Source organism: Perissodus microlepis, chromosome 6, assembly GCF_051167445.1.
Source record: "Perissodus microlepis isolate ML-2025 ecotype Zambia chromosome 6, ASM5116744v1, whole genome shotgun sequence".
Taxonomy (NCBI): domain Eukaryota; kingdom Metazoa; phylum Chordata; class Actinopteri; order Cichliformes; family Cichlidae; genus Perissodus; species Perissodus microlepis.
Window position 1 is genome coordinate 9,306,229 of NC_140466.1, and position 24,451 is coordinate 9,330,679.

The following is a 24,451-nucleotide window of genomic DNA, read 5'->3' on the forward strand; positions in this document are numbered from 1 at the left end:
TTCTTTCATCAGTTATTAAACTAACTAAAAACAATCAAAAAACGGTCACATTTCCTTTCTGATAGATGCACAAAGCTAACAGAGATGTTTATCAAGCACAGTGTCTGTATAGTCAGGTCTTAGAAGAGCCTTAATCAGATAAAAGTCAAAATAACTTAATTTACTGTAAGTCCGCAGTGACATGAAGTGAGAACATGTCTCTTTAATTAAGAACTCACAGTTCATACGTGCTCGACAGTGAACATTGAGTAAAGACACGAGCCAAGACAAAAACATTTATAAAAACAGATCATATTCGTAGATTGTGGCACTTCGGCAATGCGTGGGGGATAACAAATCAAGTCTCAAACTGATGCTCACACTCAGTCGACAGAGGGCAGCCAGTGTGTTTTGTGCTAACGTTTGCTGAAACGCTTCCACAGCAGTTTGAAACTTACCGACGTCACAGTTCCTCAACGATGTGTGAAAACAGTCAAGAGGAATCACTGATATAGTAGGAAACCAATCTTTATTTAAAAAAGAAACATAAATATACCAACAGAGGTTAGAGGTGAAGGAAAGAAAGAAGACCCTTCAGGTAAAGAAATTGCATAATTCAGATCAACTTTCAAAAATATAAGTTCAACTGTTCTGAAAGAAGAAAAGTGAGTTCAAGAGCGCATACGCATGAGGCTATTCTCACTAAAGACCTTGTGTGTGCCAGAGACACAACAGCCATGATGACATTACAGCTCATTTTGTTTCATTAATAAAGTTTTTCTTCTAAATGATAACAACTCACTTCAAAGACATTCAGGTCATTTGTTAAAATAATGGAGACGTGAGTAACAGTAGTGAGTGTTAGTATTGGCTCTCATCAAAAACAAAAATAAAAAGCTTTTCGTCACTTCAAAGCATCCTCAGCTTGCTCTATCCCCTTAGCAAGTAAGTACATAAAAATACTCAAATTGAATCTTGAACATGTAGAGAATGAATTTAATACTCGCGCAACGAGCACTGATCGGAAAACAAAAGGCTAATGCTCTAATTCAAGAGGACTTACAGTAAGATTCACCAAACTCAAAACGGCTCAGCATCACCATCACTAATGTCGTGAAGGACAAACTGCTAAACAGATGATTCAGAAAATGTGATTAGACACCAGAGGACTGAAATACTTTGTTTTACTACCATAATCAAAACTTTTAAGTGTCAGTTAACAGTCCAGCCAATACTGCTGATTGCACATGAGGGACCAGTGCAATATGGGCACTTCTTCAAATCAGCACGAACATGAACAAGCACAAGGAGCAAAGTCTGGAGAGTTTTTAGGCCTGTCCTTAAGGTGCATTCAGCCTTTAAGTGTCTCTGCAGGATCCCCCTATCCAGTTCACAGGACACTGAAGATGAGAAATGATTTATGGAAAGAACCATCCAGGATTGTTATCGTTTCTGTTGCATGTGTTAAACTATATTTACACATCCGTGTTGAAGGGAGTGTGGGTGTTTCTCAGGAGATGGTGGAGAACTCTTTGAGCAGGACGTCCTGACTCAGCGTGTTCAGGGAGACGTTCTTCCTCACATTCAGGCTGATGGAGCGCACCTGGAGACACGCACATTTATTACAAGGCTTTATGTTTGTGTAAAACATCTCACTCCACTCACAACTACCTCTCTTCATCAGCTATGCCTCTGTGATTTCCTGCTGAGGTTTCAACACATTAACGACAGCGACAAATTAATTTATGGCACTGACAATAAATACATCATCCATTCATTTTCTTCCACTTATCCAATTCAGGGCTGCGTGAGGTTGGAGCCTATCCCAGCTACGATAGGGTGAGAGGCAGGCTACACCAGTCTAACACACTTATGTACTGTGCAATTTAGATTCACCAATTAACCTAACCCCACTAACTATCTTCAATAATTGGGAGGATTTTGGTACCACTCCATGGAAGGTGTGTTCTGACCACCTGCATTTGCCAGATATTTTCACACAGACCTCAACTGCTGCACAAAACAGGCATAAACTTTTCTTTCCACCCAAGTCTAACATGGAGGATTATCAGAACTGCAGTCCTCTGAAGGCTTCACAGTTTCCAATCCCAGAAGCGGTGCACTGGGCGAGGTGAAGCAGGAGCTGTAGCATGTTTGTTTTCCCTTTAGCATGCACAAGCTGTGCACCGTGAATCTGATCAGCAAGGTAGCACTAACAATGTTAAGTTATACTGCAACATCCTGAGGAATCTGAGGGACGACATTCAGTGCACGCAGACCGCTTTGCCTCCTTTTGTTATTTCCCCAAAATGAAATTATATCCAGTGTGTGTCGCAGAGGCTCGCAAGAGCACAGAATGAGGCATTCACAGAGCAATATAATAACTGTACTGAAAGTGGTCAAAAGGTACGCAAGAAGATACCTTGAAGAGGAGATTGGCCCTGTTTACATCAGGCAAGATGCTTAATTTTTTTGATGGGAGTCCTGAAACTTTATAATTGCCTCTTGTCTAAAAAACAGAAATTAAAACCTCACTAATAGTGCGCTGAGCAATCACCCTCTACCTTCTAGCTGTTGTGTCAATGTGCACTTTTTCTGCTACTTCTGCCTCGTGTTTTGTACTTTCTCCATTAATTTTTATAATGAAACAAGCTGGCAAGTAATGGTCTTCCTTAAAAAAACACAGTAAAATCTGAGAAAATGTTTCTAACACTCCTGAGAGACAGATTTTTGATAATTCTGAGTGAAACGCTGCTTGAATCAAACATTAGACTGGATGCACTTGAGAAAGAGTTCAAATGGAGTGTATAAAACCCTGAACACTCAAAACAAACCACCCTCCCTCTCTCTTACCAGCTCCTTGAAGAAAGCAGCCTCTTTGGGCTGCTCAGAGTATCTCTCAAACTGGTCCAGGCCATCCTGCAGTTTGAGGGTCAGTGTGTCATAGTTGGACCGTACCACCTCCAACACCTTACAAAAAGATCAGACAAACACAAAATGAAATTAAGTCTCATGTGATTCTCTCAACTGGTTTTTGCATTGTACAGCGAACACTGGGAATGGTTACAGAGCAGTCAAAAATTAATTAGTGTTAAATACTTTATTCCCACACTTTTATTTATGAGGGGTCAAGTAGTGTTTCAGAGTTGCAACGTAACATTTGGTTCCTCTCCGACTTTTTCCAGCGATAATGTGCCTCACTGTAATGAACCGTTTCACGTGTCATTTAGAAAAACGAGGTTTTATTGACAGATTTCACTTAATTTAAGTTTTATTTCTTCTGTCCCACTTTCTCAGTGCTGTCCGCGCCTTCAGTTGGGACTCTAACAGGCTTATTCAACTGCAGCTGCTTAATTACTTTGTTGTTGAGCGGACTGTTAAGACTCACGGATTAAAAGCATTTTCACAATGAAAGTTTCAGGCTACGAATAATGCAGAATCGTCAGTAGTGTGTATAAACTGTGGTTACGTATGCAGAGGAAAGAGTTGCCTCAGCTAATGTCCAGCTGAGATAAGAAGGCTGGCTAAAATCAGAGGTAATTATACAGAGATTCTCCACACCTTTCAGCTGTGAAATAGCCACTAAGCAGACCTTTTTCATTTTTTTATTAATGCTCCAGAAAGACTCCACACGGCATGAAAAATTCACAGCAAAGAACATGAGCTGCACTTTGTCATGCTTCTCAGAAAGGCTCCACAAAAATGAACACTCATACATTAAACACCCATATGTTAACTTACATCTAGGTCTTATTTCATTTATGCATAACATAATTCTCTTTTAGCCATGGCAGCTTATTTACTATCCAGCTGAATCAACATTTTTAGACTTATTAAAGGCTGAGACCAGAAGAGCGTTCTCTAATAAATCTACGACTCTGCTTGTGAATAAAAAGTGCTGTTGTTTTTACTTCAACCTCTGGTGGTACACTGATGAAAAATTCATACCCATATCTCTCTCTCGCTCCCTCCCTCCCTCTCCATCTCCCTCCTCTCTGTATGAAAAAGCGGTGGTAGGTTTGAATAGTAAACCAAACTAATGCAAAAAGAAAAAGTAAAGAAGAAAAAAATGGAACGATATAACAAACTGTTCAGAAGCAAAAATGTTGATATAAAGTAAAGGAAAAAAAGGGGAATTAAAGGAAAGTGTATGAGGTTGTTAGAACAAAGGGAGATAAGTACTTGCTTGTGCAACTGTTTCAGTGTCTAAGCAGATACGATTGTGTGCACGCAGTTGTCACTGTCTTTATCTTGATGCATGGACTAAAAAAGCAGGTTTTTAATGTGTTTTAACTCTAGTATTGTAGTCCAGTTTCGTACTTTGTGTGAGGAACAGAGCATACAGCAGCTTGTTTCAATGCTGCGTGTCTCTGGAGGCCATCCGTCTTCTGGTGTCACTGTAGAGAGTGAAGTCGCTCCAGAGGGCTGGAGAGCAGGGAGGTTTGTGTGTGTTGGTGTGTGTGTATGTGTGTTTAGGACAGTATGCCAAAAGACTGAGGGATCAAAATTCAAAGTTTCTTTCAGTTCACTGAAAAACAAAGAGCAAGGGACAGAAGCAGACAAGAGAAAAGAAAAGAGCTGACTCTATAGATGTCATGTGTTCCTGCTTTCTTTATCTCTATTCTGCTGCATATATGTGAGTCACCGGCTGCATACAGCTACTGAAAAGCTGCCCTGGCTGTGGCTGATCTTGTAATTTACAACCAGAGTAATTATTCAGCCGGCATAAACACACTAACCGAAATATTAATCCCAATAGTGACCATGTTCTTTCCTCCAGATTTGAGTTACAACTTGTAATTACTTTGTGCAGAGAAAGCACAATGGGCATTAATCTTAAAACATAAAAACACATAAAATTATATTAATGGCCTTTTATAATGTTTTAAACAGTATCCTGCAGAGGTCTGCACAATGTCGTTATGACAAAGCTGAGTCAGAAGGTTTGGACAGGTCTTGGCATCTTCAGCCTCTCACTGTCAGCGCGTGTTCATGTGTTCACGCTGCTCTGCAGTTCATTCACTTACAACGCAGAAACGTGTTTAGGACAGCTGAGACGTGATGTGTTGTGCTTAAGCCGAGCCAGCCACATGTGTACAAAAGCAGTTAAAGCCTAAAATTAGGAGAAGACAAGTAAAAGAGGTTTTTTCCAGCATTACTCTAAAGAAAATCATTTTTAAACATTTCCAGCTTTCCTCTATCTGTATCAATTTAACCATAGTGGACAGCTGGAAACTGTCACCTCTTAAAAACAATCAACTGACTTTTCAGGTCGACAGTCCACTATAGAGCTAACAAATACAGACAGACAACCAAACACGATCACATCCACACCTATGGTCAGCTGAGAATCACTGATCTGAAATGCCTATTTTATGGACTTTAAGAAAGGCAACCGTGGGGCTGTGCGATATGACCAAAATCTCATATCCCGATATAAGAATTCTATCGTCCCGATAACGATATAAATCACAAAAATGTAACATTTTCTGTAAATTCTGTGAATCTCGGGCAGCTCAACTTGCGTGAAGTGTTTCCAGCTGCGTGTCATGTAGCTGGAGTCCAGTGTTTTAACAGATGCATGAAACGATACATTTTTAGACATAAGTTGTAACAGACGCCATTTTCTTTGTGAGCATTTATTACACGGCGTGCTGCGGGGAAAAGCCTGTTCTAACGTTTGAGTCTAAGGTTTATTTTTTAGCACCTGGCGGCTCTTTTTTACTTCTCATCCGTAAATAATCTGCTCTTTCACATGATTTCGTTTATTTTGAAAAGTCTCAACAGGATCTTGAGCTTTATTGTGAAAGGTTTATGTGGAACATAAACAAGCGGACACGCGCTTGATGGTGTTACCGTTGTTGTTGCTAACCACAACGCATAAAAACAATCGCTTGTCCGTCTGTAGTGTGGTTATATAAAATATAAGAGAAATAGAGAACTTTAAGAAATTAATATAGCCACTACAGTGACCATCCAAACGATGAAAAAATATTACCGTAAACAGTTTATTTTGCGACACCACGAAACAAACGATAGCGTAAAATGAAACGATAGACGTTTTTGTATCGTCATCCGATATATATGGTAATATCGAACAGCCCTAGACAACCGCAGCTTCAACCCAATCTTTGCTGTTCAACCCCTTGCATCTAACGAAAAGGCTGTTAATACCAAAGGTGAAAAATAACATAAAACCAGCCACAGCTCATTGACACCTGAGTTACCTTCTGGCTTTCCTCTTTGTTGTGAATAAATCTAGTAGATAAAAGCAGAGAGGTAATTGGAGAGAATAATGACCAAATCCATCACTTCTTATCAAGTACAAAAAAATAACGTTTTTTTCCTGCTGTTTTTCATCGCGAAAGACTTCACACGAGTCTTAAATGGAGCTTATAGAGCTCATATCAGTTCAGCCTCCTTCCAGTCCCAGCTCACGTATTTCCAAAAATTACTGTTTCAAAAGTCGCCCAAGCGCTTCTGCTTAATGACTCGATCCACACTCTGTTTGTGTTTGCAAACTATGTGGAAAAATTGTCATTATTTCTACAAGAGCAGCTGCAGACACCAGAGAAATGGCAACATTTGCTGTATTTGATGTACAATAAAATCTCAAATGAGAATAACTCAAGCCTGCCTTTCAGTGTAATGTTTCCCTGAATCTGCCATGATGAGTCTGAAGCTCAGCGATGTGTGTGATAACAACTGCTTTTCTGTGCGTCTCATCACCATAACCAACGTTTGAGTCATTCATTTCTGCCACACTGCTGTAACTACGTCTTGATGAATAGGCTTTTTCCCCCCCAAAACAAAACTCAGTGAGCTTTTCCTCAAACACTTCAGCCTTGTTCATTGTTTACTGAGAAATTCAGAAGATTTTCTTCTGAAAGAACAAGAGTGACATGTCACTGGAGTTCAGCCCAAATGGCCCCGAGACGATATGGAAGTTCATTTTTATTCACATTCAACTTTTAGTCAGGCAAAGTGTTTACCTGCTCTTCTGACAGCTGAGAGATGTGGTTCACTGCAGCGTATGACTCAATCTTGGGGTTGAAGTGGTTGATTATGGCCCTGGAAGAAAAACGCAAAAAACTTTTTAAATAAGAAATGGGAGATAAAGGGGATATCCATGCGCATGTATGTGTATGTTTGTTGAATGACTTAATAATTCAGCTTCTGTCTCTAACTGTTTTATCCACCTAATACTTTGTTACAGTACATAACTGAGCTGCTCTATAGCAAGTTTCTTATCCTGCGGATTAACTCCAACTTCATCATCATGCACTGCAGCTGCTGATCTTAGCCCTTGTCTGAAGCCTTGGTGAGTTCTGTGTAGCGTCACATAAACCAGTTCTCCACCTGCTGCAGCAGCTGTGAGCTTGAGTGCCAGGTGGAGATCCAGAGCCGAAGGACTAAAGAGGCAGGACTAGCACAGCAGGCAGCAATTATGAGCTACAATCAAACAAATATTCCACACTTGTTCCACTGTCTGGGACATGGGGAAAAATAAATTAGATGGTTTAATGTGGAAGAATCTTTCTAAACTAATAGTACAAAAAGTTGAAACTGAGAGTCGTGACCCAAAACAAAGAAACAGTGCCAGTCTAAATGTACTATGACACTGGCCACACTGCACACCATCCGATGTTGTCCCAGATTAAAAATGACCAATGCAAAAGAGGTTCAAAGATGGGAGAAAACAAAATGTTTTGCATGATTTAAGAGGTAACTCCTGCCACAGTCTATCTGAGTTATGTCAAGAAAAGCATGTTTGTGTGATGCATCCTCCAGATTTTATCAAGGGCAGCTCAGAATGGAAATACATAGCAGAGGAAGAACAGCTGTGCCTCTTGGCCCCAGTTCAATAGATATAATCGGCATATAGGCTACAAGGATCAAACCTGATATCCTTGACAAGTTGTCTGAAATCTGCTGAAAGCAAGGATGTCCAAATACATTTGGCTATGATATGTGGCACAACATCTTATTTAGGTTCAAATAATAATTGATAATTAAATTATATTAAATGTTTAAATATCTGAAATTTGTATTTTTTGACAAAACGTGTCCTAAAAAATACAATTTGCAGAGTGTCTGTTAACAGAAAAGTCACTTCTGATACATGTCACTGTCTCCTTTATATTGTTTGGATACACCAGGGAATCAAATCTAAATTCAGAGGCAATCTTCTCCATCATTAGCATTTATTTCCAAGAAATAAACTGCTTTATAGCTCAAGTATGAGTTGAGGCACTAAGCACAGCTGAGAGATTGAATGGCTTATTTTGTACTGGCTTTGGCTGCGTCATATATCAAACAGATTATAGTGACAAACATGCAGAGGATTCTCGGCAGTGGTAATTCTGCTGTCATTTATGTATGGGAAGCCAGCCTATATTGGAATAAACAAACTGAGTAAAATGGGTTTGGTCCTTTCATTTAAGTTCATTATAAGACCATCTTCTGTGAATTCTTTAGAATTCTGTCTTCGTGTATTTATTCATCCATTCTTTCAACATTTACTCCTGTTATACTCCCAGCCTTCACTTCAGCTCTTCTGACTGCCTTTTTACACAGGGATGCTGTTCTATCAGGAGCCCACTGCACTCGCTAAATCCTCTAGGACTATCCTGTTCATACGGCTGCCCTCTGGGGCCTTCGAGCCAGGGTGACCTCAGAGGATCATCTCCCCGGAGAAGATCGAGGAGGAAAGGGAGATTACAGGGAAAAGATTTGAGGAAGAGACCAAGTACAATATCTGTGTGAGGTTGGGGTGAAGGAGATAAAAGCTTAAAATTTATAAAATAGAGGGGCCTAGGGGACTAAAAAAAGTCAGATGGTAGAGAACCCAAATTACGGTTCCGAAGACTTCGCTCACTTTCAGCTCCCTTCAATCCAGTATGACTCATTTCTCCTTCTTAGGATACAGAAATCAGAGTAAAGAGTGTGAGTGTGGGTGTGTGGCTGTGTGATTACCGAACATTGACAAGGGCATGTGTGACTTTACTGGCTGCCTCCTTCCACTGGCCTGTGTTAGTTGAAACTCTCAAAACTGGAAAGCAGAATGACAGAAATACACAAAAATCACATTTTTAGGATTAAGGCTGTATAAAGGTGGCTGTGCGTATTAAATAGTTCAGGAATGCTTTAAAAAAAAAAAAATTAAAAACTCAAGCATGAGGTTACGTACCCATGCAGTAGAGGTTGTCGAAGACCTGATGCATTCGTACGATTTCGTAGTACAGCTCGTCGTAGCTGTTGGAGGTGGGCAGGAATGTGTCGCCGTAAGTTATGAACATGTTGAACAGGTTTACTACCTGGATAAAGAGACACACACTAGGATTAGCTGAACATTACATTTATAGAAAGTACCCAACAAGAGAAAAATAAACCAAAAAGAGGGTTTATAAAGGGAAATTACATTTACACCGCATCTGTTTGGTGCTTTTAATCTCCTTGGACAAACATAAAATTTGTTTAGATTCATGGTTGAAGCGCCACTACTAGAATCTGTCTTCTTACTAACTCTTACACATACAGCATCTCTATTAAACCAATCCTCACTGTGGTTTGTGGTCTGGTCTTGTGCCTCCATGTGTTTTTTTAACAGTGTATGATTCTCACCAGCAAGGCCAGATGAAAGATGTTGTGCTTGGCCAGCAGTGTGGTCTCATTTGACAGCAGGAACTTCAGCAGGTTGATGAGAGCTAATGCAGAGGGAGACATGCTTGCATTAATGAAATACAGAGGAGTGTTGCTAATCGTCTAGCAGCAGAGGCATATGTCAGCAGACTGCTTTCCTTAGTGTGCAGCTTTATTAAGGTAGATAATGGAATCACAGGAGGGGGGGTCTTTCAACACCAAATCTAGCCTCTTCACGAGCTTTTATCGAGGCAAACAATCCCACGAGAAGAACCAAAATGTGCACGCACAAAAAAAGCTCCAACACGAGTTGGCACAGCAACATGCTAAAAGAAGACAAACAATCGAATTCATTTTTCTCTCCAGTTTCATTTCATGGTACGCTATTATCTCCACCAGGAAAAGAGAGTCGGGGTTATTCAGGGAATTAAGCTGATTATTGGTCTGATTAGAGGAATCTGTATTCTAATGAGACAGCGCGATGAGGCCATTACAAGCTGAAATGTTATCCTATTGTTTGTTGACCAGGCTGAAAACAAGGCCACGAGGATGGATTGTGCTTTCTTTAGAGACTCATTATCTGGTTTCAGTGATGCAATACATTTACAAAACAACACTTTAGAAGGAAATTGTGTTTGTTTTGCAAAAGCAGGAACTATTTGCTCAGCTCGTGAGGTGATATATATTTAGCAAATCAAACATTTTAAATTAGTCATATGTTGTCTCTCAGGTCATTTAAACCTAGGTTAAAAGTAAACTGTTGAGCATTTACTTATTTTCTGTTATATACATCAACAGTCATGTGAAAAAGAACTTTTCACAGGACTCTAAGTAAATACACCCAATAATTCAGTAGCTTGTAAACCCACCTTAAGCAGCAATAACTTCAAATTCATTTTCAGTTTGACTTTATCCATCTCTCAAATCACTGTGGAGCAATTTTGGCCCACTCTTCTTTGCAAACTTGGTTTGGTTCAGTGAGGTTTGTGGGCATTTGTTTATGCACAGTTCTCTTAAGCTCCCACCACAGTATTTCAGTTGTGTTGAAGTCTGGACTTTGAATGAGTCACTGCAACTGCACTGCCTTGACTCTTTTCTTTTTTAAGCCATTCTGTTTTAGATTTGCTCCTTGCTTGAGATCATTGTCCCGTTTCATGAACCAAAATGTTTAACTGCTGGGCAGAAGTCCCTACATTTGACTCTAGAGTATGAATACTGTTTTATACAAAGGAGTTTATGGTTACTCAACAACCGCAAGGTGCCCAGGTGCTGTCCCTGCAAAACAAACCAATATCATCATCCCTCCACCACCATGCTGACAGTTGGTATGAGGTGTTTGTGCTGACATGCTGTGGTGTTGCGAATTACGACCAAACATCCCCACTTTAATCTGTTCTCTTCAAAGAACATTGTTCCAGAAGTCTTAAAATCTTTGTTCAGATCCAACAGATGCCACGTCACCATTTCTCCTGGTAATCCCTCTGAATAATCCATATTTGCACAGTTTTTTCCAGCTGCACTGTCGTGAACATTAACATGCTACCTGAGGCCTGTAGAGTCTCAGATGATCTTGGGTTAAATCTACTTGAACGTTCATTCGTGGAAAGACTGCGGTATTGTGCTAACACACCTGAATGCGCCATACAAGCAAATAACTCAAACTTCTGCTGTTATAGAGGTGGTCATGCTTGCAAATGATCAACAATCGAGTGCATTTGATTAGCAGCACCTGGGTGCTACTTACCTTCTTAACTCTAAAAGCAGTAAGGGTGTACTTATCTACTATCTAAAACGTATCTACTTATTTCTGTGAAAAGGTCATAAATTGGAAATTGTTCTTCAGAGCTCTGAGGGACTGTGCTTTGAGCTAAATGGTATTATCAGCTCACTAATTCACAAAAACTGGGATGAAAATGGAAAAGCTCAGATTGACTCTAAAATACAAGGACACTGGGATTTAAATTATGAGATAACCTGTGATTTAAAAAAAAAAAAAAACAGCAGGCATTTCATTAAATTCACCTTATTTCACCCTGAGAAATAAATCCTATCTGAATGGGGCTTTTTTTCTGACAAACAGTACATAAGCGAGAAGATGAGGTATCATTACCTGACCAAAGCTCTCTCCAGGTGTAGTGTAATCTGATTCTACATTTCTTTTGGTAACAAAGGAGTTTGTGGATGATCTGCACACAGCGCCTGCACAGGACATAAGACAAGAAACTCTGATTAAAGGGATTTGATGATGGATGAGTCATAATGATATATGTGTAGTTTAATGTGTTCTCACAGGTATAAATCCATGGGGAAATCCTTCATCATGTGAGTAACAATAAACTCCACCATCAGATCTGCACAAAAGATAACTGTTAAAATGCATGACCTTTGATTGCATAATAATGAGGTTTAATTGATGCAAAAACTCAGAAGTTAGGCCTTACAGCTAACAGATATCATTGCTGATTTGAATCCATAGTAAACAAGTGTTAAAACACTCTTCTTACCTAGAACAGCACACACCAGCGGCCGTGACGGGATGTTCTTGTCCACTGCTTTTTTCCTGTGCCTCATAGGCTGAAAAATGTAGAAATAGAAAAATATGTTAATATGCACAGATACTCTGTAATTTTAATAATTATAATTGTACAAGACAAGCCTACTTTGCAGTTCTGGAAACCGTTTTTACAGCTGTATGTTATTTATTGTTAAGTGACACAGAGCAGATAATCAGCAGACACTAAATAACAGTCACAGTCAGAAACTGACAGCATCTGCACGGGTATGTAATCATTCAAAGTACAACTTTTAAGAGAATAACTTCATTTGCAATTCTGCAAGCTCATGTTTTTCCAGATATCTCACTGGCCAGGTTGCTTTTGTGCTATATGTCAATTTCATTTAGCTGTTTTCACAAAGTGGATTTGTGGGAGGTACTCCAATTCTACTGTTTTGAACTGTCAGCAGTCCTCCTTCTGGTCTGGAGATCAGTGAGCAAGAGGGCCACACTAACCAGAATCTGTAGCAGTGGGAAATTTTTCCATGCACCGCTATTCTGAGCTCACAGAGGCTGCAGAGAAGAACAAGGTCTACAGCCGCCAGCTGAAGTCCAAAATGATGGAGTCTGAGTTTAGCTACAGAACGAGATTCACTCAAGAGCTGATTATATGTTTCAGTTGACAAAACTAAAACAGTTGATACCTCCAACCAACTGCAGACACCATATACCACACCCAGTGTCCACACTTGAAATGCTCCTATCTTTCTATCTAACTATCTTTGATGCACAAGAGGAAGCAATCAGATGGAGTAATATCAGGCAAGGGAAGACAAGTAGGGAGTTAAAAATATCTTAGTAGGGGGAAACGAACCAGCGCACATTTTTAAAGTGTACAATTCACTGTGCCACTGTGTAACATTTAGATTCATCTGTGCTGCAAGATGTTATAATAGAACATGCAGTAAAAAGTCTGACCCTAGGGAATGAATTCAGTTTTCAACCCCCAGGAACAATCAAAAGAGTGATGATCACGGCCTGGGTCACCATCCTGACCTGATGTGTCCCCTTAGAGTGAAACATCTTCCACTGACAGTGCAGGTTTATTACATTAACACTGGGCTATTCACAGATAACATAGCATAACAGAAACAGGCTGGACTTTCGGATCGCACCTTGTAATTACTTCTATCCTCACTGAGTGTCACTCACACGGCCATGAACTCACCATTCGATGGAGACTGACTCTGAAGTTCATATTGTCATCATGAAGAAAGGCATCAGCATACTGGTCCTATCGTACAGGGAAGGATTAAAAACAAAGATGGTCAGGTTGACGGAGAATGCGGTCGGTGGCATTTGTTGCAGGACGGTAGGTTCTCATACCTCGGCTATGCAGGTGAGAATAATCAGGCACAGTCTGGCGCTGTTGAGTCGGTGCTCATCTTTGAAAACAATAACAGATAAAAAGGACTAAACATAAACAACCCACAACATGATGACAGCTATAACAGTTTAATAATTTGGGGGGGCACTTTAGGACAAAGATGAAATTAAAATTACCAGAATGAATGATTATAAGAAGGTAGAGTAGCAGAGACCAAGAGAAAGAGGATTTAAATCTTTCTGTTACCTTTTGTATCCTGCATTACAATGGAAGCATACTTGAGGAAGGTGATGAGAAGGTTGCTGGTCTGCAGGTTGGGATCCAGAGGCAGTTCTGGGTTGCTCATCACTATAATGCAAATGTAGAAATGACAGTACAGATAAACATCATCACTAGGGTAAAAAAAAAAAAAAAAAAAAACACACACACAGTCAAACTAATTTCCTTGTTTTCAGATTTACTCTGAATCCAGAAAACAACAGAGTTGCAAAAAAGTCAGAAATTTTGAAGTTAGTCCCAGTCTTTAAATTATGACTCTCCGTGAAACCTGAGCCCATCTTAAAGCCACCATTAACAACAGCATGACACTGAAACAACAGCTGTCTTGATGCATGCTCAATCATCCAGGTAAATTAATCCCAAAAGGTTGATTCTGTTCATCTGGACGTAGCTGTTTGACCTCACAGCCCAAATGTTCATTCAGTGGGCTAGTTTCAGTTATTGTGCAAATGTACTGTTTATATGGTTGGAGAAACCTGCAGTCAGCTGAGACTGAAGAAATCACTTGGATGAGTGACAAAACGTTTCTCCCACTGAAATTGCTACGTCCAGATGAACAGACTCAGCCTTTTGGGATAAAACAGCAGCTAACTTGTTTGGGTAAACGGAGTGTTCATTCACGCACAGAAAGTAATGTGTTTTTGCCATTACTGTAGCTACTGTATTTAACTGTGCAGTCTAGACAAGCATTTTCATCCATTTAAAAATCTCTGCTCTCTGAAACATACAGCTTGACTCATGGTTAAATGATGAGCTGGTCATGTCCCTCCACCCCACAAAACCCTCCTGTGTTTCCTTCTTCCTCAGCACACAGCAGGCATACCACCAAAAAAACCAAAAAGATTTCACACCATCAGTATACTATCGTGTGAGGCTCGACTGTAGAAGGAAATGCATATTCCTGACATGTGATTACAAGGCACATGTATGTTCCACACAAAAGACCTCAGGGCTGACACTCTCTCAACTTTTCATGATGCACACTGCATGTGAAACTCTCATTTGTATTTGAAGCTGGAGGTTAATATTTTATATAGAAAATGGCTCTTGGGTTTGAAGCTAGCCAGAGATAGAAACATGTACCTTTTAACAGTTACAGCACATGTGCATGCCAAATGAGCTGCTTGTCAATGTGCCAGCATCAACATACACCATCCACAAAAGCTGAAGTGGGAGCTATGAACTCCTTTTCAAAGTGAGATTAGTAAGCAGCTGAAGTAGTATTAATAATTCACTTATTAAGGTGTAATAAATCGAGTGTGTATTAGGAACTCAATTCTATCAGGTAAAGAGCACAAACTGTATTTTTTATTTCTGCCTCTTTGCTTTTGAGTGTTTAAAAGCAAACGTGAACAAAAGCTGCCAGATTCAAAGGGAGTGTTTAAAAATGCATATTAAAAGTTACGATTAAATGGACGCAAAGAAGCAGAGACCATTAACGCCCCACAGCTTTAGAGACCTTTACAGTGCTCTCGGCCTATTCAGGTGCTTTGAAGGGTCATTTTTTTATATCAAAGAAGACAAAGTTACTTTTTTTTAGGTTAAAGAAACGAATCCTGTTACTGAGTCTATTCAATCTATTTTCTTTAACAACCTCAAGACAACGCCTTTAAAACGGTCTGTTGACTGACTACTGCGGTCAACAAATATTCTTTCTAGAAACTTTAAAATGTGCTCCCAAACAGTGATATAAAGCCAGTGAGAGTTGCCCTCCAAAACCAATGATTAATGCCCCTGACATCATGTAAGCTTTTCTGAGAGCTGTAAGCTTTTTTTTTCAAAATATTAAGTGTACGGCTTACTGTCAAGGGAGGGCGGCGTTGTGCCAAGTGGCGTCGTAGGGGTGGTTGGAGTAGTGGTGGTAGGTGTGGCGGCAATGTCGATCTCGGGATGGCTCTGTGGAAAGACATGACACACATAAAAACACCTCATTAACAGTGATTAACCTTGCCTAGAGTCTCATAATGTAAAGAAAAGCTGAGTCAGTGAGAAAACAAGAAGAGTAGTAGAGACAGATTACGTTTAGGAGAGTGAAACATCTACAAAACGATGCACTAATCAGTCACCTAATCTCTTCATTTACCCTGAAATATGCAAATAAGCACAACACTGCAAAAAAGCAACACATTTGTGAGCTGGTCCTGAGGCTGCCATCTTATCCTTATTTAGGTCGTTAGCTCAAACGCTTTACTCTTATCAAGTCATTTATACTAAAAGAGCAAAACACATTAAATTGCAAGCAACTCCAATCTTTTCACTTCTGAAGCCTTTATATACGACAAATGCATGTAATTAACTCCCATAGTAGTATTTTCTCTCTATAGTCTCTTTTTTTCTCTCTTCTATTTCACTCACAGACCAGCCACTCACAACACATGGCTGTCCTTCCCCAGGCCTGGTTCTTTTAAAGGTCTCCTCATGATAAAACAGTTTTTCCTGTGCCCACTTATACATAAAAAGTGATGTGTGTTTCCACTTCTACTCTTAACCACTGGTCTGCGCATCGGTCGTTATTGGCAAATCATCTCACAGATACCATGTGTAGCAGAAGATTTAAGAATAAAAGGATTTCAACCTCGAGAGGAGGTAAATGATAAGGTTTGCTAAAGATTAAATCATAAAACTCAAAGTTTTCTGAATTCTCATTGCAGTCTGAGAACCTCAGGAACTTTTGGACCTGAGGACCTTTGCTTAGCCTGAGGACCACCTGTAATATCTCTTTAAATTAAATCATAAATGAAGACAAGGTAGTTTCTTACCAACTTTCTGTGAGTTACAGTGCAGGCAAAAAGGCATCAACACACAAAATTACAGAAAAACTAAGGGGTGGAATAACTTTTACTTGACCTCTAACATCCAAAAGCTGTGAGCATAGAAGAACACAAAAAAGTGTTGTATGTTACCTGTGCTAAGACAGTGATGAAGTTGCGGTTGAGATGCACAGCCTCATAGAGTGCCAGCAGAATCGCCTCATTTGTCCTTGAAATGAAAGTTAAGTTAGTTAGAGAGAACACGTTTTTTTCATTGGCTAAATATCCAAATTTTCGCAAAATAGTGGACTGAGCGTTCCAGCCTTTGATCCAGTCAAGCTCAAGGAACAACTGGAAAAGCACTCTGCTGCTCAAAGTTTCTTAACAACGGCTTCACGCATCAGCAGGTCACTTTTTTAATTTTCTGTGTCATTAACTACTGCACAATGTTTGAACAGAATAATAAATCATTTCCCAAATCCCCTCATAATGCATTGTCCATTTTTATGTTGATAGAAATTGGGACATTAGTCATATAAAACAACAGTGAGTATACTGATTATGAACACAAGTATTTGACTGCAGTTTTAAACATATTAAGTTAGTTGGCCTGAGCCAAACTGTCTGTACTAAACAATGCAACAGTTTTTATCTTCTACTTTCTTCAAAAACATCATACCGCATAAAAGTTATATTGTCTACTGCTATATATTTTTCCCCGTCAGTCTAGACTAAATAACTCACAGTGAAAAAGTGATTATATACCAAGCCAAGAAGTCCAATAAACTTCCTACAACATCTGCTATAAAGCTGTGGTGAGGAATAGACCAGAAGAAGCGTACAAATGATTTATAAACCCACAAGCACAGCAGCCCAAAACCTGTGAGATGCAAGAAATCTGAAACAACAAAACTTTTCCTTGAGTTCAGCATTAACTCAAAACTCAAACTAAATAGTAAAGTAAAAAAGGTGTAAGAAAAACCCCGACCCCTAACCCAGAGATCAGAGAACCTCCTGAAGGAGGACAAAGCATCAGGCCTTGGTGGTAAACTAGCAAGACTGAAGTGACTGAGAGAATTATACAGCAGCTGACTATATATATCAGACTGATCTCAACACTCAGTTTCACAATGTTTTTCTACTTTTAGATCGGTATGATGTCACAGAGAGCGTGTATACCTACTATGGACATCTTAAGCACACATCTATGTCTGCAAGCCCAGAAGCCCCACCCACCTGTTGTAAAAATGTTCTGTTTGCAAGGGGCGTCCAATGAGAACGAAGATGGCTTGGAATGGAACTTATTTCAGAGACAGCATTAACTGAAATGCTAAACTAAAGTCCAGTATAATACAAAGACTTTAAGTCCTGCAAGACTCTAATATGGAACTGAAAATGAGCAACAAAGCAAGAGCAAACAAATCGTCTAATCTGATGACACAAGCACTATTTCAGAGGAGCACTCGGTCTACTCATCACCTGAAAAATGGATGCAAATGGAGCAAAAGCAAAATTATAGTACCTTTGTCTAAGTGGTTTAGACAAAGGCCACACTCAAATGCTTCTGTGTTATTATGGCTTACTGGATGCGGACTGATGGGCAAAAATAGTGATTTAATTCCATGCAAGTCCATGCATCTAAATGATGAAATAACATGGCGCGATATCTAAATTCTACCAGATAAATCTTGTTTTTATTAATAAAACTGAGGTTCTGACAAATGGACTTAAAGATATTAAAAACTATATGTAACACATTGTAAATATAACAGTAAATACTGGGTTAAACTTATTAATATCTGAGTGTCTTCCTTCTGTTTATAGTATTTCAGCCAACCTGTTCATTCGTACTCCAATTCTGTCCTGTTACTTTTAACTTGAGTATAAAGAATGAATCTGTCTGATGTAAGAAGTGAAACGGCTTTGCACTTACTGTACGGAGAGCTTCTCGTCAGCATCTGCTATAAACATGCTGCCCACCATACTAGTGAGGGTAGAGAAGAAGCCACCCTGGTTCTCCTCCTCTTTGTCTTTGTACTGCCTAAAAAGAGAAAAAGACCAGATGGACAGAAAGTAGACAGAACAAAAAAAGAGGAGCGAATGACAAATTAATGAAAGGCAGGTAAGCCACAAAAGAGAGCAATAAAAACAGCCATGCCTAACCTAACACACATTTACCTAACACCTCCTTTTGCTCTCTGCAGTTTATTATCTACAGGCAATCAGTTTATACACAAAAACAATGAAGTGCATAGAGCCACCATCCATCATTTTGATGTGTCTGTCTATGCACGCAGACAGACAAGACCTCCTTCACACACAGCATTTTAATATCTGAACCTTTCCTCATCCAAAAAACATTACAGACTCCCAAAGAAAGCTGTCAGATATAAATAACTAAAGCTATGAAGGCCTGTTTTCTTTTAAGGAGAATAGAAATAGAACATTTGCAGGATACATCAAACTAAACTGATGGTACCAACACTCTCAGCACACTATGTACTGCATCATTAAAAACACCTTTTTGACAGATGGAAGTTTTAAATCTCACCTGTTATATTCTGTCAGAGCTTGGTGGACAACCATACCCATTCCCTGGAAAAGAAAAACATTCAAGGTGTCACTGAGAGCTTTGATTATCTGTCTGTAAAGACCACCTACATCAGGCTGGCTATTTATTATTCTGCAATTACAAAGAACAGCTAGTGACAGCATACTTACATCTAGTGTTGGTTCATCATCCACAATGGAGAGCTTTACAATGTATGGATTCACAGACTATAACAGAAAAGGAAAAGTAAATACTTTATTATTAAAGACCATGAAAGACCATTCTTTATTTATTATAACTTACTAACTCAAGAGCCTCCTACCCAGTATATACACTAACAACCTGCAACATTTAACTGGTCAGGCTAAGCAATGTAATGTTCAGAAATGCAAATAAAAATACATCATCCTTTTTGAAGGTTATTTTTCTTTCTAGAGGGTGAAAATATGGCGTCAAGAAGGGCTTTGGTACAAAAAATAATGTTTTTAAAATCTATACCAAGTGCAGAAAATGGATGCTGGAATATTATTCTTTTTGTCCCCGATGCACCCAAGATGGCATCCCAGTAAGACTACAAATAGAAACAGTCAGCGTGTAAAGTCACCCTGATGATGCATGAAGACACTGTTTTACCCCTCATCCACATTGGCTTAACTAATCAGAGTGTGGCACCATTAATATTCTGGAAACATGATTTAAAACGCCCAAGTTATTTTCTTCCTCTGAGTTATTTTTACCTATTATTCTCTACTGTTGCGGTGTTTAGAGACTAATAATTGCCTTTAACATATCTTCTAATTTTTAGACTTTACAGCAGAAGATCAGATCAGTTTCCAGAAGGAGATTCGTCAGAGAACAGGAGGTTGATCTTTGCTTTTGAATACACAACCCGGTTCAGTCTCACATGGGCTTTATACTGGAGTTCATGACTATTGTAGAAAAAGCTTTATATGAAGAAACACTAGCACAGTCAAAAGTCAGCATATGCACATCAAACAGACCTCATATTTTCTATAGTTCACCAGGAGAGCCAGAAGCACCACAGCATCATAACCATGCTGCCCTCTGCTGGATGCATCTGACAGAATCTGAGCAGGAAACAAACGGAGAGCAAAGATGAATAGACCAGAGCAGAGGAGAGACAATTTCAAAATATAACTGAAAATCACAGAATTATATTTTCTATTCAAATGATTTACCTGAAGAATGGCTTCAAAGATGCTATTGATCATCACATATTCTAGTATAGTGTTCTGGCTAATATTGTCTGTTACCTGTAACACAATATTTCAACAGCTGTAACATTTTGTGTAACAGCAGAACAAGCATATCAAATGATAATTATCATGCATGCTCCATCTCACCGTCACCAAACACAGCAACAGTTTGAGGCAAAGGCTCTTGAGACTCTCTGAGCTGTCTCCACAGAGAAGGCTGTCCAGTCTCTCCATCAGGTCCTGCAGGAGACACAAACAAAAGGAAGTGTATGAATGAGTAAAAAAAAACAACAACTCAACCCATCTATCCGATTACATCTTTATTTACTAATCGATTTCACTCAATTTTTCTTTCTATTTCTATTTTGTTTTTCTTTCTATTTTTGTTTAGAGTCTAACATACCTTCATCCTTTGCTCAGCCTTATCAAACCCCATGAGCATGTTGATAATATCAAACCCGGACGCCGACTTGTTCTTCTGGTGGACCCCTCGGAAAAGTGCACAGAGAGTCTGGAAGTATAGGAGGACACATGGGCTGCTTAACAAATGTTTCATGAATCGGCACGTCTGTAAAGCACCTCACATCATTTTGCATTGGTAATATTTAACTGTTATGCAGATTTTCGAAGATTTACAGCAAGGGGAGATGCCTCAAAGGTGTGGAACATCAGGTAAATATGTACTATATATTTGAGTTTCGATAGACAGAAGTCATACTTCACGGTAATGACTCTGTTGTGTTGTGACAGATCTATGGGCTTTTTGAGTGTGCTGTTTTGATTTTGGATTTTTTTTCCATGCTTGATGGTGTTTATGGTGAACTCTGCTATTGCTCCCTTTTCTGTTTAACCCAGCTTTTCAACCGATCAGCATTCAACTGCTACATATGTCAGTGCCACCAGGCTACATGGTGTTGTTTTTTAAAGGCACTGCAGGTGGGTACTTCTGCGTTGGTTGCATACTTAAACTTCACTCTGAACAGAAAAAGACCTAAAAAGCAATACTGATGCAGGTCCATAAATCCTGCATGAGACAACAACAGTCATGGGATGATATTGTCGCTGTTACTGCATCAAGGAGAAAAATAGTTTTAGTATGTTTCATTATTTAACAGGGTTAAGCTTTAATACTGTAGTTATTATAAACTGCAATCATAACACCTCTATGCATATCAACACACTCATTATAGAATGCCATTAACTAGTCCTGCCTAAATATTTTTTATTTTTTTAAAACCACAACACACATTTCCACATTTTTGTGAAATGATATTATAAAATAAAAATATGGAGTCAAGCTAACATAATTTATCAGTCAAAAGAAGCTAACAGCCTGATCAACATACTTAGATTGCTCTTTATGTGATGATTATATACACAATGTGCACGCAGTTGAAAATCCAGGTGATAGTTACCTGCAGGGCATTGACCACTTTGATCTGGTGCTCCTCTCCCAGAGCCTGAACGCAGTGGTGAAACAGAGAGTTGATGTTGTCTTGAATGCGCTGGACGTCCTCCCCATCCACACTCTCCAACTTTGACTCCAGGTACTCTAGGTTCACCTGCGAAAAAAAAGATAAAAGTGTTGAGTGAAAAGCAAGGAGAATTAAACGTTAAGGGTGCATAAGTCATTTAAAAGATTCACTTCAAAATCTCAGACTACTCTCCTGTTAAAAAAGCAATAGCCTAACCATTCATAGTAGAGAAGTATCACAATAAATGCAAATTATACTGCCTGCCAATCTTCAAAGTCCTTATCTCTGCAGTATTTGGTTGCAGTGTATTTGATTTGAGCATCAGTACTTCCTCTTTTCTAAAGTATGCATTCTTTAAACTATGTGCATCACATCACTGCTGCAGCTTCACATAACCACAGAGTGCACTGTGAGAGATTTCCTGTTATGCAGCACACTTCTTTCTCCTTACCTTCATAAGAAACAGCTCATCCCAGAAACGAGGGTTATTTTTTGCTGGGTCTTCTTTCTAAATCAAGCAGAAATGACACTGTTAGCACTTGAACATAATGCATTTCTCAAAACTCTCAACATCGACATTGTTTGACTTTCTATGATACTCACTGCAAAAATCTCATCATACATGAGGACCACCTTCTCTTTCAAGGGCTTTTTAGAGGATGACGTCCTCCTCAGCAGCCCTGCCTTCTTCTCCACCTGAGACATGATTAAGTCTGAGAAGATAACCACAGTTAAAAGACATATATATTTAATGAGTATTTGTCTTCTTTTTTTCAGCTGCTCCCTTTAGGGGTCACCATAGCAGATTATCTGCTTCCATCTCTCTGTATTCCTAGCTTTTTCCTTCGTCAAACCAACTCTTTGCATGTCCTCCTTCACTACATCCATGAATTGTCCCTGTGTTCTTCCTTTTTTCCCATCCTGGTAGCTCCATAATCAGCATCCTTTGTACAATGTGTCCAGCCAGTACTCTCCCTTTACCAGTCATAGTTCCAACATTTAAAGTCCTCACCTCCACACTCCTGTCATTCCTTCTTTCTCGCTGTACTGAATATGCCTCCCCCCTCTCCAGCACACAGTTTTTACCTGTACCCTGCTGGCCAACAGCACCAGAGGTAGTCCTTGTTAACCCAGACTCCCCAACCAATCCAATATGGAAATCTCAACCTTGAAAATCTGTATGTTTGATTTGGCAAAGGATTTTATGCCAGATGTCCTCTGTGACCAAACTTAGGACTGGCCCTAGGAGTGCACTGGCTTGTGGCCCCACAATCGTCAATTGATTATTATAAAAACAAGGCTAAAAATATTCTGTATTGTTTGATCAAAAGAAAAGATCAGAAACAGATAATAGTCTGACCTGTTTTTCAAGATTTCATGCCTTTGTCCCACACCCTTTTTATAATGAACAGGTTATGAATGTAAGTATACAGTTTTTATTTAAGAAGTTATTTTCCCATAATCAGACCGATTAATACGTTTAAAATGAACGTGCATTATCAGTTTACATTGCCAACATCTTATGGGCTTGCATCAATTGATTATCTGAGTATCATATATCATATTGACATTTGCTCACACTGATCAGTATTAAGCCAACTGGACGTTGAAGTACTAGCTTGTCAGCTAACATTAGCTTGCTAACCACTGCCACCTAACTTGGTGGGATCAAGCAGTAAACAACAAACGGCAACACATCATGTAGCATGCACTGTTGTCCAGCAGACATCCGAAAAGCACTTTAGCGGTTAGGTCATTAAATGTTAATCTAATAAAATGCCCAGATTCCTCCCAGCTAAAGCTAACGCTACGTAGCTTAATATTTGTCACACAAATATATTAACAACGATTTGGCTGTCAGCTGATATCTGAAAGGGATTATTAGCAACGTTACTGTGTTGTGTTGTGTTGTGTTGTTTAGATTGGTGGCTGTCGTCTGTTCTTACCTCTATTAAAGTTTTAAAACCTATGCTGCTATTGCAGTTCATGAATTCTTGTAACAACAGTATCTGCTAGCATACAGTCAGTATCTGCTAGCATACGGCTGTCGACACTCTCCTGCTTATCTGCAGGGTCCTAGCGCTACACCTATTGCAACATGTTTACGCCATAGGGCAGCTTTTCCGGGCAAAGGACACACAGTGAACATTTTGACAATTTAACAGTGCTGACACTGTCAAACACTGATACTACAGTACGTGTCTGTATGAATGAATGAGGAAAATATAGACACCAGACATATGGATGCTGATATTCACGCAAATGCATGAGCTCATATATTTTTTCCTTTCTATTTTTACTTTTGAAACTTTTACCCCTGAGTGACAAAGAGAATGATTAAAATTAAATATTTACTATATGTGTACAAACTGTCCTACCCGTTAATTCATTATAATTTAATATAAGACTGGGACTCTGGAGAATAACTCATTGTAAAATGGGAATAACTGAGAGGGTCACATGCAAGACTATCAACCCACCGGATCCGATTCAAAAATATGCAGCAGATAGGACAGATGTTTAGCAATTACGAAAAAAACTGGAGCATGTTGTGGTTCACAGAAAAGGTTTTGTTGCACATATAAGTGAAGCACAATCAAGCCAAATAGCAGTACAGACCTATTTCACTGGAGATTCATTCATATAATGCTGTCTTTACTTGTGAGGACATTGCTGG

The 24,451-nt window shown here is 39.2% G+C and overlaps 1 protein-coding gene across 1 annotated transcript; it reads right to left on the reverse strand.

Moving 5' to 3' along the window:
- Positions 1–489: 489 nt before the first annotated feature.
- Positions 490–23,832, reverse strand: armh3 (armadillo like helical domain containing 3). The gene is made up of 25 exons (XM_084930566.1): positions 23,721–23,832; positions 22,378–22,487; positions 22,226–22,282; positions 21,715–21,861; positions 20,703–20,810; positions 20,447–20,539; positions 20,282–20,356; positions 20,084–20,170; positions 19,253–19,309; positions 19,083–19,126; positions 18,465–18,572; positions 16,685–16,760; positions 15,584–15,677; positions 13,749–13,850; positions 13,502–13,560; positions 13,344–13,409; positions 12,126–12,195; positions 11,912–11,972; positions 11,732–11,820; positions 9,604–9,686; positions 9,170–9,296; positions 8,956–9,031; positions 6,972–7,050; positions 2,833–2,949; positions 490–1,582 (listed from the first exon to the last, which is right to left on the reverse strand). Exons 2-25 carry the CDS (start codon positions 22,477–22,479, stop codon positions 1,490–1,492), a joined length of 2,070 nt encoding a protein of 689 aa, XP_084786692.1. The 5' UTR covers positions 22,480–22,487; positions 23,721–23,832; the 3' UTR covers positions 490–1,489.
- Between the last annotated feature and the right edge of the window lie 619 nt (positions 23,833–24,451).